At 39.5% G+C, this 15,461-nt stretch overlaps 1 protein-coding gene across 1 annotated transcript in view; it reads left to right on the top strand.

The window, feature by feature from the left end:
* Positions 1 to 15,461, top strand: part of ctif (CBP80/20-dependent translation initiation factor) — a 152,020-nt gene that overhangs the window by 52,389 nt on the left and 84,170 nt on the right. Inside the window, exons 2-5 of the mRNA XM_056446694.1 lie at positions 1,957 to 2,171; positions 4,821 to 4,892; positions 13,756 to 13,878; positions 13,996 to 14,066. Of these exons, the coding sequence (XP_056302669.1) occupies positions 1,992 to 2,171; positions 4,821 to 4,892; positions 13,756 to 13,878; positions 13,996 to 14,066 (446 nt within the window). The 5' untranslated portion in view covers positions 1,957 to 1,991. The remainder of the gene's footprint in view (positions 1 to 1,956; positions 2,172 to 4,820; positions 4,893 to 13,755; positions 13,879 to 13,995; positions 14,067 to 15,461) is intronic.

Raw genomic sequence — 15,461 nt, 5'->3', positions numbered from 1 at the left:
TACTTATTTTATCAAGCTGTATTTGACAGTGTTATCAGGTATGGTCTATCTACATGGTATGGCAATCTTTCTGTAAATCTGAAATCGAAAATGTTCAATATTGTCAGAATTGCTACAAGACTAATAGGATCTGAAACTTTTACTAGTATACAAACACTCTATGAGCAATGCACTCTGAATGAAGAGAAAAGAATTTTAAGTAACCCATCTCATTTACTCTTTCCATTTTACGATCTTTTACCTTCTGGTAGAAGATCCAGAACTTTCCGACTGGAAGCAGAACAGACTGAAGAACTCTTTTATTCCAGTGTCAATCAGACTGTTGAACACTGATCGATAGTGTATGTAATTCTTTTGCATGTTGGCTTATTTTTAATCGTTATTATTGGCTCGTTTCCACTGACTGGTACGGTACGGTACGGTACGGTACGGTTCGGTACGGGTCACCTTTATCAGGCTTGCGTTTCCACTAACAAGGGTACCCTTTTGGTGGGCGTGGTGTACGACAGAAAGTTTCAGTCAACGTCATTCTCACTCGAGGAAATGTCTACAGTAAAGCTGTATGGGTCACTTACATATCATATGAAAAGCACTTCTCATAAAACAGATGCTTTACACACATAAATACTTGTGTAGAAATGTTTATTACTAACTTTTCAATGAACATGAGTTGATTATAACTGCAGATCAATGACAGTGCGAAACAGCCTACTGTAACGTCTGTAATTATATTAAATAAATAAATGAACATATATAAACACATACAGTCTCCGATATGTTACCAACTACAGAAGAACTACATATAGCAGACATTTCGTCAGTATTTAGGTTCAAAACAACACAAAATATAGCCTACAGTCAGTGTAAACCTCTCATCTGTGTCTGTAATCTTCAGCAGCACATGTAGCCTCTGTTAGAGAGTAATTCCGTCATTTCCCGTTCATATTAGTCCAAAATGTGACGATAATAAGTTAGTTATACATGGCATTTTGTTCATGTTTGCTGAAAAATAATGTGCTCCTTTTTTTTCCGGCTTCTCCTTTGTTTCTTCGTGCTTCACTCTCGCGTTTGTCAGTGTCTGACAGGATCGGGTTTCAAAAGCACGTCAGTAATCAAGCGCAGGTTATTATCATCAGCTCAAGAAGTTTATTTCAGATATAATGTTAGATGCGCGCGAGCGCTCGCAAGAAAGCGAAACCGCTCGCGCCTCAGACTGGCTCGTAAAAAACTACGGGGCACAGGGTAAATCTGCTCTTCTTCTTGGCTTAGTGGCTGTTTATCGAGACGACGACAAGGTTTGTTTGAGCCCGGGTCGACCATGGCACGTTATTATATGTATTTTTAATTCTGCTGTAATGTCTCGGCTGTGTGTGTATTTCAAACAGAATGAAAACAAAGTTTTTTTGTTTTCATTCTGGCATGTTGCGTAAGCGAATGACGTATCTCTGTAAACTAATAGCATTCAGCTGCGCGTGTGGCTCCGCCTTTTGGTACCCTTTCTCGTGTTTGGTACCCTTTCGAAAGGGTGCCGAAAAAGTGGTACGGTTTGGTTCGGTACGCTTTTTGACAGTGGAAACGGCCATAAAAGCGTACCAAACCGAACCGTACCGTACCACTCAGTGGAAACGGGCCATATGTCAGAACCTGTTGAAGTGCTGTGAGTCCACAGAAAATTTCCCCTTGAGGGACAATAAAGTATACAAACAAACAAACAGAAGAAGGAAAACAACAGTGTGAGACTGATAACGGCAGCCAGAAGAGAGATCATTGATGACATTAATACATGCGTAAAAACTTTTCATGCTTTATTTAAAATCAAAATATTAAAAACACTCCAGGATTAAGATGCCGATGACCATTAAACTCGTCATAGCAGTCTTGTGAAAAGGGTCCATTATTATTAGGATTTATGGCACTAACAGCTTCCTCTTCCTCTTTTTTTTTCCCCGCCCACAGCTCCCTCGCTCCTCCTCGACAGCGGGCCAGTCGCCATGGAGAGCTCATCAGTGGCGTCAGCGTCATCAGAGGCGGGAAGCACACGCTCGCAGGAGATTGAGGAGCTGGAGCGCTTCATCGACAGCTACGTGCTGGAGTACCAGGTGCAGGGACTGCTGAGCGACAAGAACGAAACAGACCCCGATGTGGACAAGACCCTGTCCCACACCTCACAGGTACTGCATTAGAGACACTGTCCCACACCTCACAGGTGGATAACACATACACTTGATGCCTCGTTCACACTAGCAGCGACTTTAGCTGCCTGTCGCTCTGGGTGGCGATTAGGATTGGGTATCGTTTGGGGTTATTTCGATACCGGTGCTAAATCGATACTTTTAAAATGGTACCGGTGCCAAAACAGTGTCTGAACCGATACTTTTGAGCCACAAAATGATTTGACAAAAAAAAATCATTATAATTCAACAGTATATATTTATTATAACTTTAAAGTAAACATCAATTCATATTCTATATGTTTGAATTGCATTAATATATTTCGTTTGATCATTTGTTTGTTAGCATGAATGCAAGATTTGTGTTATGCTATTAACATTACATTAGCTTACTACTAAAATGTGGAAAGGCTATCATCAAAATCAGGGATGTCATGATTACCAGCGATCTCTAACCACCAGAGGTCGCTGGTAAGAACTCACTTTCACATGGACTACATCTTATAAACTACAAATTCAATCATGCCACACACACACCTGCTCCAAGTCTCCACTGATTGGACTCCCACAGCTGATGCTGCTTCTGGACTAATCACACACACTACTTTAGCAGCACACACACTCACTTCCTGGCCGAGTCTTGTTTACCTGTAAAGAGACAATTCAACGTGTTTTCCTTAGTCTTGTTTCTCAGTGTTTTGACCCTTGCCAAGTTTGTCTGTTTGTCCATGTTCACTGCCTGCCTTCCGACCTCTCGCCTGTTATAGTGACTGCGATTCTGGATTTGCCTTTATTCATTTGTTTGCACTTGTGTTGACCCTTGCTTGCCTGACTATCGAATAAACCTGCACTTGGATCTTAACGTTTTCTCTGTCATCCACATGTTACAAGGGAACACCTTTTTTCTGAGTTTGGGGCTTGTGACTACTTTTACATGGACATCAGTGATCTTATGATTTTGTAACTTTTGTAAAGCATCTGCTGCATGTTGGTGTGTCAGAATCCTTGCTTGTCGCTTAGTTTAAGCAAATTAGATGAACACGATCATGCGTGTTGATGAAGGGAGTCGCTCACCGCATGCACCGTACTGCACGCTTTGCCCTCTATAAGCAACAAGAACAAACGCCTGACATCGATGACATCCAAATCCCTCAAAGCTGTTTAGAATTAAATATTTAGAGATGGTGTGGCACAACGAGTACTTATGTGTGCCTTTGATGCACCCCTTGATGCTTCTTAAGGGCGTCACACACCGGATGCGCCGCTCAGAGCCCCGACTCGCCGTGCACATGACAATTAAAAGTATCACACACCAGGCACGCACATTTGCATATTATTCCTAATGAAAGGATTCAGATGGCGCTCTGTGGTGTGGCAGAAATATGAACAGTGTCCTGAGTCGTGGCTCGGTGCTGCAGACAGCCGCCGACTTGCGGCGCCAGTGTGTGTACCCTGATAGAAACCTATGTTTAGAATTCTAAAATGCGTGGTGCTGCGTGATGCAACGCTGCGCGTCGCCTAGCGGTGCTTTTGGTGTGCTAATTCGGTCCGGTGAATACCGGTTACAAAGATACATGGCACTGGGTTTTGGTACCCAACCCTAGTGGCGATCTGCTGGGAACAGAGGCCTGTGTAGGTCTACAGCACAGCGAATACAACCGTATACAACAATATATATATAATAATCAGATGGTACAAACTATACCTATTACAACTCCAGTGAACCAATGGGATCATAGGCAGACCCAATTGTCAGGGGGGACCCGATTTCTTATGACACTGGCCTCTGCAGGAGCTGATAGAGGATCACGTGAGCTCTACTGTTGCTCCTATTGGCTGTTGCTCATGAAAGTTGCTCTTCATTTACGTAAAGTTGAAGGATTCTCAATTTTGTTGCGTCGCTAAACACACCCCACACCAACGGTGGCTGACACTCGCGTACACTGAGATCGCCAGAAGTCGCTCACTCTCTGTTGAAATGAACGGATGCTTTGTCGCCGTGAGTTGCTCGTAATGTGAATGAGGCTTAATACACAAATACACTTCATTAAACATGTAAACATAGACATCACCTATATACTGTACAACTGCAGGTGTGGTGAACACACTGCCGCCGTTGTCCTGTGGCTGCCGTTGCATCATCCAAATGGATGCAGCACACTGGTGGGGGTGTGGAGAGACCCCCCTCATGATTGTGAAGCGCTTTGTGTGTATGGCCATACATGATAAATGCGCTATATAAAAATACACATTACATCACATAACTTCATTTGTAAACTAATTAGATTTGTTTTCTTTGCATACAGTATATGGATTTCTTTGGTTGTTTCCAACATCCGGTGAAAATCTCAAGTCAACGGCACCTTTAGAAATAATATGTTTCTGAGAAAAATGCTGACGTGTTCAATAATTATTTTCCCTGTCATGTGTACTCGGTCACTATTCCCTACATTAGTCCACAATAGTCTACTTAAAGGAGTGAATATCTATGAACATACTGAATGATTTTTAATATAGCCCTAGTCCCACACCTTACAGGTTAAACTAATCTGTGATAAATAACCCCTGTCCCACACCTGAAACTATTTACAGTGAGATTTTTCTTTCTCTGTCTCTCTCTGAGTCTTTGTATATGTGTCTATTCCTCAGTGGACAGAAGACTGCAGTGATAAGATTGACGGGAGCTGGTCATCTTCACGGGGAAGGGGCTCATCCAAACCAGTGAGTAGTGTGTGTTGTGATGACCTGTTTTGTAACATTGGTGTTATACACAAGTGCATTGTCAAATGTAAATGATCTGGTTGTAGTTGAGGCTGTGGAATCATTTGTTTTCATTCATCTCTAGTGTAAACCGTGTTAAGCCCTTTTAACATTTTGTTGACTGGTCTTTTTCAATTCTGCAGTAACGCTTCCAAAACAGTAGCTTGGTTTTTATGTTTCCCCGTGTTGAGTTTTGTTCACACCAGAAATGTGTGCAATGCTAACTTACTGTGGAAGCAGCTCAAACTCACTCATTCAATGAAGAAAGAGGCACAAACCAGCGAATGTGCAACAACTTTAATCATAAAGTAAACACAAAACAAAAGTATCCTTCTGGAGCTCCGCCCACAAGGCTCTCAGCCCCACCCACACTAGTCACTGCTACCAAGCTGACCAATCACAGCTCTTGCTCTACGCATTGCCGCAACATGTAGTTAAAGAGCCCCTATTATGTTTTTTTTTTAAATGACCTTTTATGCAGTGTGTAACACCGCTCTAAATGAAGTGAAGTATCCAGCTAAAGCCTAGTTCACACTGCAGGGTTTTGAGTCCGATTTTGAAGATAACAAGTTCGCCGACAGATCGGGCTGTAATCGGGAAAAAATCTGCGGGTGCTCGTCGCTTGGCAGTCTTTGGGCCCTATCATACACCTGACGCAAGGCGTGACGCAATTGTTGTTTGCTAGTTTCAGCTTGGCGCAAGAGTCGTTTTGACGTTTTGCGCCACGCTGTTTAAATAGCAAATGTTTTTGCGCTCATATGTGCGGCCATAGGCGTTCTGGTCTAAAAAAGGAGGCGTGTTGAGGCGCGTTGCTATTTTGAGAAACTTAAATAGACTGTTCTATAGACCAGAACAAAGCCGGTCTAAAGTCCAGGGCAGAGCATGTTAGTTATGCGCCTCACTTACACACTGCTTAATACACACAGGGTGTACAGCAATACGCAAATATCTTTGCATATGAAAAAGAATTAAAATATTAAGCATATTTATAGGATATAATAAGGATATATAGCCTATAGGATATAAATATAAAGGATTAAAATATTACAAAACATATTATTTTCTAGCCTATATAAATATAAAAACCATACTTTCATGCCTTCATCTCGGGGGGCTTTTTCAGTTTATTCATGACTATTTGCTTTTGTATAATGTTATTATTATTAGCAGTGTTATTTATTATCTGCATATTTATATTTGTTTTATTAAAAACAAGCTTAGATTTGCCCACCTGTCAGGTTTTAGACCATATGGGGCACAGAACCTTTAGTGAAGTTTTTTTTCCCTCTCCGCTGTCGCCACTGGCTTGCATGTTTTGGGATCTGTAGAGCTGCGCATCGTTGGATCTGCTCTTCAGTATTTGGACTCTCAGTAGTGATTATTAAACCACACTGAACTGAGATAAACTGAACTGAACTTAAACACTACAAACTGAACTACACTGTTCCTATTTACTATGATCTTTTATGTGAAGCTGCTTTGACACAATCTACATTGTATAAGCGCTATACAAATAAAGGTGAATTGAATTGAATTGAACAGAATGTGTATTAGGTTTTTTGTCCACACTTCATTATTATTGTTCATTTATTCGTTTGCTGGAAATTAGAACTGAATTTAGAAATAGTTTTGAAATAAATCTTTGCGCTTAACAAACTAAATTTATTTTTTATAGGCTAATGGATATCTGTGTGTACAAGTTTCCCTATCCACGAAAGTGAAAATGAAAGTAAATGATGAGGAGGCTCATCTCTCATTCTCGTGCTGTAGATGCTCTGTTTAACTGTTTTCTCTCTAGTGAAGCGTTCAGTTTTTACACATACAAAGTCATGTAAATAGCAAATGCGCTATGGCACGACACAACTGACTCTTAAAGGGAATGTGAGATGAGACTCTGATTGGTTTATTCTCAAAACACACCTATAACTCATTAAGAAAATAAGCTCAACCCTTTTAGACCATGCGCCACGGCGCAAAGCGGATTTTTCCATCCTTAAATTACCAAAAGTGGATTCTGACACGCTCTTTAATGCATTTGCGCCCTGCGCTTTGCACTTTGCGCATGGATTGTCAAAATAGAGCCCTTTAAGTGTGAACTACTGAACAACGCATCAAAAACGCTCGCTGAAGTGTCGCCGACACCTCGCAGACGGAAATCCAATACCTAGCATGCTGAATATTCCAGAGCAGTCGGCCGACTCGACCCCACGTGCGGTCAGATGTAGTGACGAGCTGCAGCCAATGAAAGAGCATATCAGAATGAGCTGAATGGCCTTGTGCTCAGAAGCTCAACAGAAACGTCTGTGATTGGCCAGAGTGGGTATCGATGCACTCGCTCTATTCTGTGTTGCCACGGACACGAGAGTAGGCTATATAAACAGTAAAACAAGAATTCTGTAACTATTAGAATTACCATACTGCTCATTCTGACCGTTCACAAATAAGACGTCATATTGTCACGTCATATTTACATTCAAAGCTTCTATTGAGATATTAAAATTAAGCTCTGAATGTCTGTCATTGTATGTTATGACCCCATTACCCTACAAATTTTATCTATTTGGTAATCGGTAATACAGCCTATAAATATGTATCAGTCAAGTAGAACAAGTCAGTAGAACACGCAAAGGTCTGGGTCTTGCTTTCATTTTCACTTTCAAACAGGAGCTATTTCATGACAGAATATGCTGTTTTGAAAGATATATGTGAAGTAAATTTATGTTTTTGCTGTCAGAGAGTTGTGTTTATGTTAGCAGGAAGTTGCTAGGCAAAAAATGCACGCATATGTAAAGTCAAGGCGAGAAGCAGCAGACATGCATGCAGTCATTTTGACCAATATGGTAAATAAAGGTAGAAATGCTCAGTTCTTTACCGTTTTGTAATTTAAAAAAAAATAACAATGTTAGAATGAAATACACAGATGTTTAGGAAACGTCAGGGTGTTATAGATATGTTAGTTTTGTTTCAAAGAGTTATTAAATTACAAAAATTAAAAACTCTCTGATTGCCTCTGTAGTTCTAGTGTTGAAGCCACATCTTAAATCTTGCAGATGAGCGATTGATCCGCTGATGCATCAGCTGACTGACGATGTTTTTAAATGCTCCCTTGAAAGCTTGAAACACTGTCATCAGCACACCAGCAGCCAATAGTGTTCAGCTTTTTCTGATGGCTCCTCCCTCAACATTTCATTGGCTGTGGTTGGTAGCTTGACTGAGCTTTTGGGGAATGAGTTGTTGTCAGATCATGTAGTGTGTGACCCCCTTCTTGTGGATCATTTACGTAATGTGAACACCACAGCGCTTAAAAGACACAAAATCAAGTTATGTAGTGTAAACGGCACAGCGATCTGCCGATGTTTAAAGTCATGTAGTGTGAACTAGGCTTAAGGCTTAAATCTGAAAGTGCTCCATGTTTAAAATGATTGATTCATCTATGAAAGAGTCGACTCAGAGTGATTCGAATGAATCGCCGCTGTAACAAATCTTTAGCCGTGTCCGTGTGACGTTAATACAGAACTCAAGCCCCGCCCATTTGTTGAATGCGCAGACCCGGGGAAATTAAAACCCCCAGCCCTGCCCACAAACACTGTAGAAAGAAAAAGAGGAAGAGAAACACTGTAGCAGATCCCGGTTGAATCAAGTCGTGAAGACGCTGTGCTCTGAAGTGTGAGGGGAAAGTTAGTGGTATTTTTCTTACCTAAAGATGAGGGTGTGAGGAGTCGGTGGTTGAGGTTTATTCTTGCAAAAATACCTCCGCATTATAGCCCCAGCCTTGTGCTATGTTCCTGTCACTTTTCTGACGAGTGCTTCAGTAATCTTCATGCGTACAACAGGGGATTCGTCGGCCGTTTGTTAAAGGAAGGATCAGAAAAGACTATTGATGTATGGGAGTTTGTCAGAGCTTGACAGGAACTTTATCTGTACACCGTTCATGGATCAGTTTCTTCCTCCATTTCACAAGTGTAAGGAAGTGTGATTAAAATGGCTGCCTCCTTGTTTTCTCTAGCTTGCAAATTATGTATTTAATTGTGTTTTGTCCACATGGCTTGTACTGTATCTGGTTAACTTTTTATATTCTCATATCCCACCTAAAGCCACGTTGAACATGTGACGCGTGCCGCTTTGTTTACAGATTTAAATGCATTTGTGAGCTTGTGTTCCACTTCCGTTTGTTGTTGCTTTGGCCAGCATCAGCTGTTCCTACACATGTGCAGCAGTTAAGGCTCAAAATAGTTCAGTTTTTGCCGCTGTGTGGATTAATACTGAATGCGTGTCACTGTTTTGGCTTATGGTTAGACCCACACGGAATCTGCGCGTGCAGAATTCTACAGATTTTCCACAGAATTCTGCAGATTTTTAGCCCATCATTGATTGTTTATTTACTTGAGTAAATGTGTGTAAATCTAAATTTATTCAGTTTTTTAATTAATTACAGTAATATTATTGACTAATATGAAAATGTTCATCTGATTTATGTACAATGCAGTTTGTACAGTAATATTTTCTGTCTTTTAGTAGATATATTATATGAGAGACTTGCTTTGTTTACCAAATAAAGTTAATCTAATTGGATTTGCATTTTAAACATTAAATAAAAGTTAAAAAGGTATTACTTTTTATTTCATATATTAAGGTTTTAGTTACGATACTCCCGAAATAATTCCGCAGAAATCCGCAGATGTTTAACAAAATTCTTCGCAGAAATAGCTAAAAACTTCTGCAGATTCCGTGTGGCCCTGCTTATGGTTAAGAATAGAGGAATATGCTGCTGTTTAACTGCACTGCTTTAATGCACTCCTGCATTGTGCTCACACATACACTGTGCCATACCTGTCAACCCTCCTAGTTCTATCCCACTATCATCCCGTAAAGGTATTTTGCCATATTTCTCCCATATTTTCAGTTTTTCTCTGAAGAGTGGCAATAAACATTAAAGAGCCGATCCTCCCTATATGCAACCCATACCACCGAACCAGCAGGGGCCGCCCTTTCTCTTAAATGTGAGCCTATTCTGCGCTTTCGTTTTATTTAGGCATGAAAACACTTTGAAATAAATATAAAAACGGTGGGCTTCTCTTTCCTTTTCATTACAGGTGTCATCGCCTCTCCTATTCAATCCTCAAAACAGTCATATAGTGGTGCGTGACTGTCAGCTGATGTGCTCCATAGTGATAAATAGACGCTGTTTCCCAAATGGATTCTGTACACGCAGAGTGATTAGTCTGGGTTTTGGGTGCGTGTTTGAGCAGACATATACACATGATTAATAATAATAATAACGACCTAAAGAGGTCGATCTTGGTGGGTTTTTTTTTTTATACACAACTAATTTTGTCCTAAATGAGCATAAACAGTTAGGGAAGCAATCGACTGCTTTCATTATAACGTTAGATGTGAGTTTTTTTAAAGTGACACCTCTGTTATTTATTGTAATCAAACAAAAAATCCAAATAAATGAGATTCATTCGTTGCTCTTTAATAAGAATGTTATACAGTGATGAAACGGCTAATGAGATTTGATAACTTGATTCTACTTCTTTATAATAGCTATTCATTTTAATTATCTGAACTGTTTGCTAATTTATTTGCTGCTAATGTATATTTTTAATTTTGTAAATAGTAGTAATAATTGTAAAAAAACATATTGCTAATCATTTAACTTCACTATTTACAATGAAACAGCTGCAGAAGAACATATTTAGTCATTTGGGTGTTTTTTTTAGGAGGATATCCCTTATTATGGTGGGCATATCCCTTATTTTCACATCCCAGTGTTGACAGGTATGCACCGTGCACGCTGATAACTTGTTAGTAAGCCTTTTAGTCATTAAGCCATGCTGGGCGTTTCTCTCTGTCTTGCACTGAGCGCAGTCGGCCAATGACAACATTCTGTCGTTGGACCAATCAGAAGCAGGGAACTAATGAATCGCTGAACAAATCATATGTGAGTCGTTGGGATAATTAGGTAAAAATATATGCATATTATACGACAATGAATGTGTTTTTTGACCTTGCATGCATGACAGCCGGTTGTTGGAGCCCTCTAAAACCAAAAGATCACACTTTTTAATGTATAAGAGGGGCTCTTAAAATTTTTTTTGAGAGGTGCAAAAAAAATGCACAGAAGTATAAATTGGCCTTTACCCTGCTTGATATTATCATTATAATGTGTTAAATACTTTATTGATTTCTGCGGTAGTCGTGGATGATGTAATGAAGACCACAACTCAATTTCAATTCAATTAATCTTTATTTCTATAGCGCTTTTACAGTGTAGATTGTGTCAAAGCAGCTTAATATAGAAGATTATAGTAAATTGAAACTGTGTCAGTCCAGTTTTTAGTTTAAGTTCAGTTTAGTTCAGTTCAGTGTGTGTGCACATGATGACAACTCCCGTGATTCCACACACAAGTCACGTCATCACCAAACAACACATTTGTTTGTTGTGAATAGACGCCCTCTAGTGGCCACAATTACATACTGTGCCTTTAATGGAGCGTTGATTAGATTGCTGTGGTCTGCTATTGGTGGATCTCATGCGAGTGACATTTTAATCCCGCCTTCATTTCACTTCTCTGATTGGTTTTCTGGCATGATGTCATGAATGTTGGCAGGATTCATAATTAGATATTACTAGAGCATATGAATTGTATCAAATGAGGTGCATGGATAAACCATGCAATGTTCCATTTACAATTAATTATTGTGCTTTCATGGGGACTCGCATACACTCTGTGTGCGATTTCTCCTTACTGATGCAGCACTGATGTTCCCTCATTAGTGACACTGGAGCAGGCTAAAGCTGTCAGCCACAAGGGGAATCTGTGTGTATATTAAATATTAAAGCGGGGCAGACGTGAGAAGGTTAGATGCTCTGCCTTCTGTGCGTGTGTGATGGGTGTGTGAGAGATCATTGTGAACAGCACAGTGACAGTATTGTGGTCTGAGGTCATGACCTCTGCATCGCTGTGATGATGTCACTCTATGCCTGCTCTGAGTATTCACTGATGTCACGTGATTTAGTTCTGCACATGCTCAGTAGCATCCGATGAGCTCGTTTTGAATGAGCTGAAAGACTCATTTGCTTTACATGTGCAATTGAGCATTGCATCCTGCTTTTCTCTTGAAGCTCGTAAACATTTGGTGTCTGCAACATGTTTGCCATTGATTGACTATGGTGATGGGCGTCACGGTGGCACAGTGGGTAGCACAATCGCCTCACAATACAATATTTATTTATAAAGCACATTTTAAAACAACCATGGTTGACCAAAGAGCTGTACATAGGAGAGCTAAAGACTGAGAAGCAGACTATAAAAGAAACATTTAACAAATAAAACAGAGATCAGAGAGTATTAAAAGCAAGAGAAAATACATTGAAATAGACTTAAACACAGAAATGGAGGGGGAAAGTCTAATGTGAATTGGTAGAGTGTTCCAGAGTTTAGGACCAGCAACAGCAAATGCTCGATCACCTCGTTGTTTAAGGCGTATTCTGGGCACGGTGAGTAAATTGAGATCATAAGATTTCAATGATCGAGAGGGGATATACGAACAAAGCAAGACAGTATAATAAGATTTTCAAATCAATTCTGTATTTAATAGGTAACCAGTGAAGTGCAGCTAGGATTGGAGTTTCCGACTCATACTTGGGGGGTGCCAGAGAGTAGTCTACCAGCCGCATTTTGTACCAGCTGCAGACGAGAGAGAGAAGATAGAGAAATACCAAAATAGAGAGAGTTACAGTAATCTAGTTGTGTTGTTATGAAGGCATGAATCACCTTTTGAAAATTTCTCTGGGATAAAAATGGCTTGACTTTAACCAGCACAGCAAGAAGGTCACTGGTTCGAGCCTCGGCTGGGCCAGTTGACATTTCTGTGTGGAGTTTGCATGTTCTGGGTTTCCTCTAAGTGCTCCAGTTTCCCCCACAGTCCAAATTGACCATAGTGTATGTGAGTGAATGCAAGAGTGTATGGGTGTTTCCCAGTGATTGGTTGTGGCTGTAAATATGAAAAATGTTCAAATAAAAAAACTGAGAAAAAGGGAAGCAACAAATACTGGGTCAATTTTGATGCACAAACTTTATTATTTCTTCAGTCTCCTTCCCTGATCCTTACATTTGAGCTTATATTAAACTATGATTAATTCAAGTAGGACATAACATTTATAAACATGTCTCAGGAAAAAAAATATATCCAGTGTGCAAAATATGTCAGTGAAAGACACTTCAGTACTGCATTTCAGTAAAACGCGTTTTAGACTGAAAACAGGTCTGTATAACCAGGGAAAACTTAAATATTTAGTTTAAGTAGATGACGTTTACTAATCTGTAATTGCCTATTTTCAATAAATGAATTGGGTAAGCTAAATTGACCATAGTGTATGTGAGTGAATGCATGAGTGTATGGGTGTTTCCCAGTGATTGGTTGTGGCTGTAAGGTTTGTTACAGGCTGTTGTAGACTATATCACCATTGTGAACTTTATGCCAAAGCTGAGTAGCCTTCTCTGAATGTAAGACGGTACATCCACCGAATGACTCTGGTCTACAAGCCTCTTCTGGATCTGGTGCCTTTAAACTTAACTTCCCTTCTTTATTGGTCAAAATGCCAGTATGACTTCTTTTGAGAGAATTAATTTCAAAAGTTTGGGTTTTGTTAGTATTGACAATATCTTGTATATAAAAATAACTTGTATAAAAATAATAAACCTAACTTGAAACTGAAGGATGAGACTGTTATTGTTGATCTTGATCACTGTTTAGAACATGTCCAGTAGATGTTGAGTGATTTCGTGAATGTGATTGAATGTTTTCTGTCTTTTAGGATGATTGGGAGCACAGCAGTAATGGCAGCACTGGTTCTAGACCCAGTTCAGGTTCTCGACCGGGTTCTGGTTCCAGATCAGGCAGCAGAGGACGAAACAACCAGTTCAGAGCTCCAGCAAAGGTCAGGACAACAACTCTATATTGATGCCTTCAGAAAAAAAAAAACATCAACCTGTTAAAGCACTGACAGTGTTACTGTGTGTTTCTGCATGTGCGCGTATGTATGTGTGTGTGTTAGAATGGAAACCGAGACGGTTCTTTCGACATACTTGGGACGGACATTTGGGCTGCGAACCTGGACAGTCACGGGTGAGTCTCACATGCACACAGACACACACACAGGTGCATGCGCACATACACAGAGACACAAACGCACATGCAAACACACACATGCACACGCAAACACACACACACACAAATTCACGTGCACATACACACCCAAACAAACACAAGGAAACACACAAGGAAACACACAAGCAAACACATACACAAACAAAAACACATCAGCAAACACACATTTGCACAAGCTAACGCACAAACAAACACAAGCAAACACACACAAACATGCTTACAAGCGCGCAGACACAACCAAATAAACACACGCACACATACATACACACAGACAAACATGCACACAAACAAACATCCACACAAGCAAACATGCGCACACACACAAACAAACATGCACACACAGACACACATACAAACACACAAACAAACATGCACATACAGACGTAACAGTGGTTTGCTCTGTAGACAAAATCCAAAGCAAATATTGCTGAAGGGGGCTAATAATATTGATCTTAAATTGTTTGTTAGAAAATTAGGAACTGCTTTTATTCTAGCTGAAATAAAAGAAATCAGACTTTCTCCAGAAGAAAAAATATTATAGGAAATACTGTGAAAAATTCCTGAGTCTGTTAAATATCATTTGGGAAATGTTTAATAAAAAAAATTCACAGAAGGGCAAATAATTTTGACTTCAGCTGCATATACTTTACAAAATACTTATTATTTTACAGTGTCATTTTGATAATTGCAGTTTTGTTTGTATTTAGTTCAACTTTGTTTGTAGTTAAACTTGCATTATTGTTGTTATTATTATATAGCCATAATTATAGCTATTATTATAAAATGTGATGCGTATTTAAATATGCGTTTTAAATCCCAGTCACATGTTCATATCAGAAAGATCAGAGTTCAGTGAATATATGTTCATCTGCTCTTGTTTTTCTGCTTGTGCGGGGCTGACTCACGGTCTAAATTGAAACTCAGGCTAAATTCAATTAATGAGGCCGTCAGCTTCTGCTCTCTCTGCTCTGTCTGTCTTTTTATTAAAGCTAGATGTTTTGAATATTAGTCCTGTAAGCCGTGTACAAACAACTGACATCAATTAAATGAAAAGATATTCGATCTGTGCTGTGTAGAAACAAATTACATCAAATTTCTATTGACTTGGATATATTAATCAAAAGTTTGAGGATGGGAAGGTATTTAAAAATGTTTTTAAAATCTTATCTGCTCATAAATTTGACCAAAAATACAATAAAAATGAGGAAAAATCTGAAATATTTTTACAAACTAAAGTAGTGGATTTCTATGGGAATATATTTAAAAGTGTAATTATTCCTGTGATTTATATGCTGGATTTTCTGTATCGTCACTCCAGTCTTCTGCTTCATAATCCTTCAGAAATCCCTCTGA

Source organism: Danio aesculapii, chromosome 21, assembly GCF_903798145.1.
Source record: "Danio aesculapii chromosome 21, fDanAes4.1, whole genome shotgun sequence".
Classification (NCBI taxonomy): domain Eukaryota; kingdom Metazoa; phylum Chordata; class Actinopteri; order Cypriniformes; family Danionidae; genus Danio; species Danio aesculapii.
This window is presented reverse-complemented; position numbering and strand designations above follow the sequence as displayed.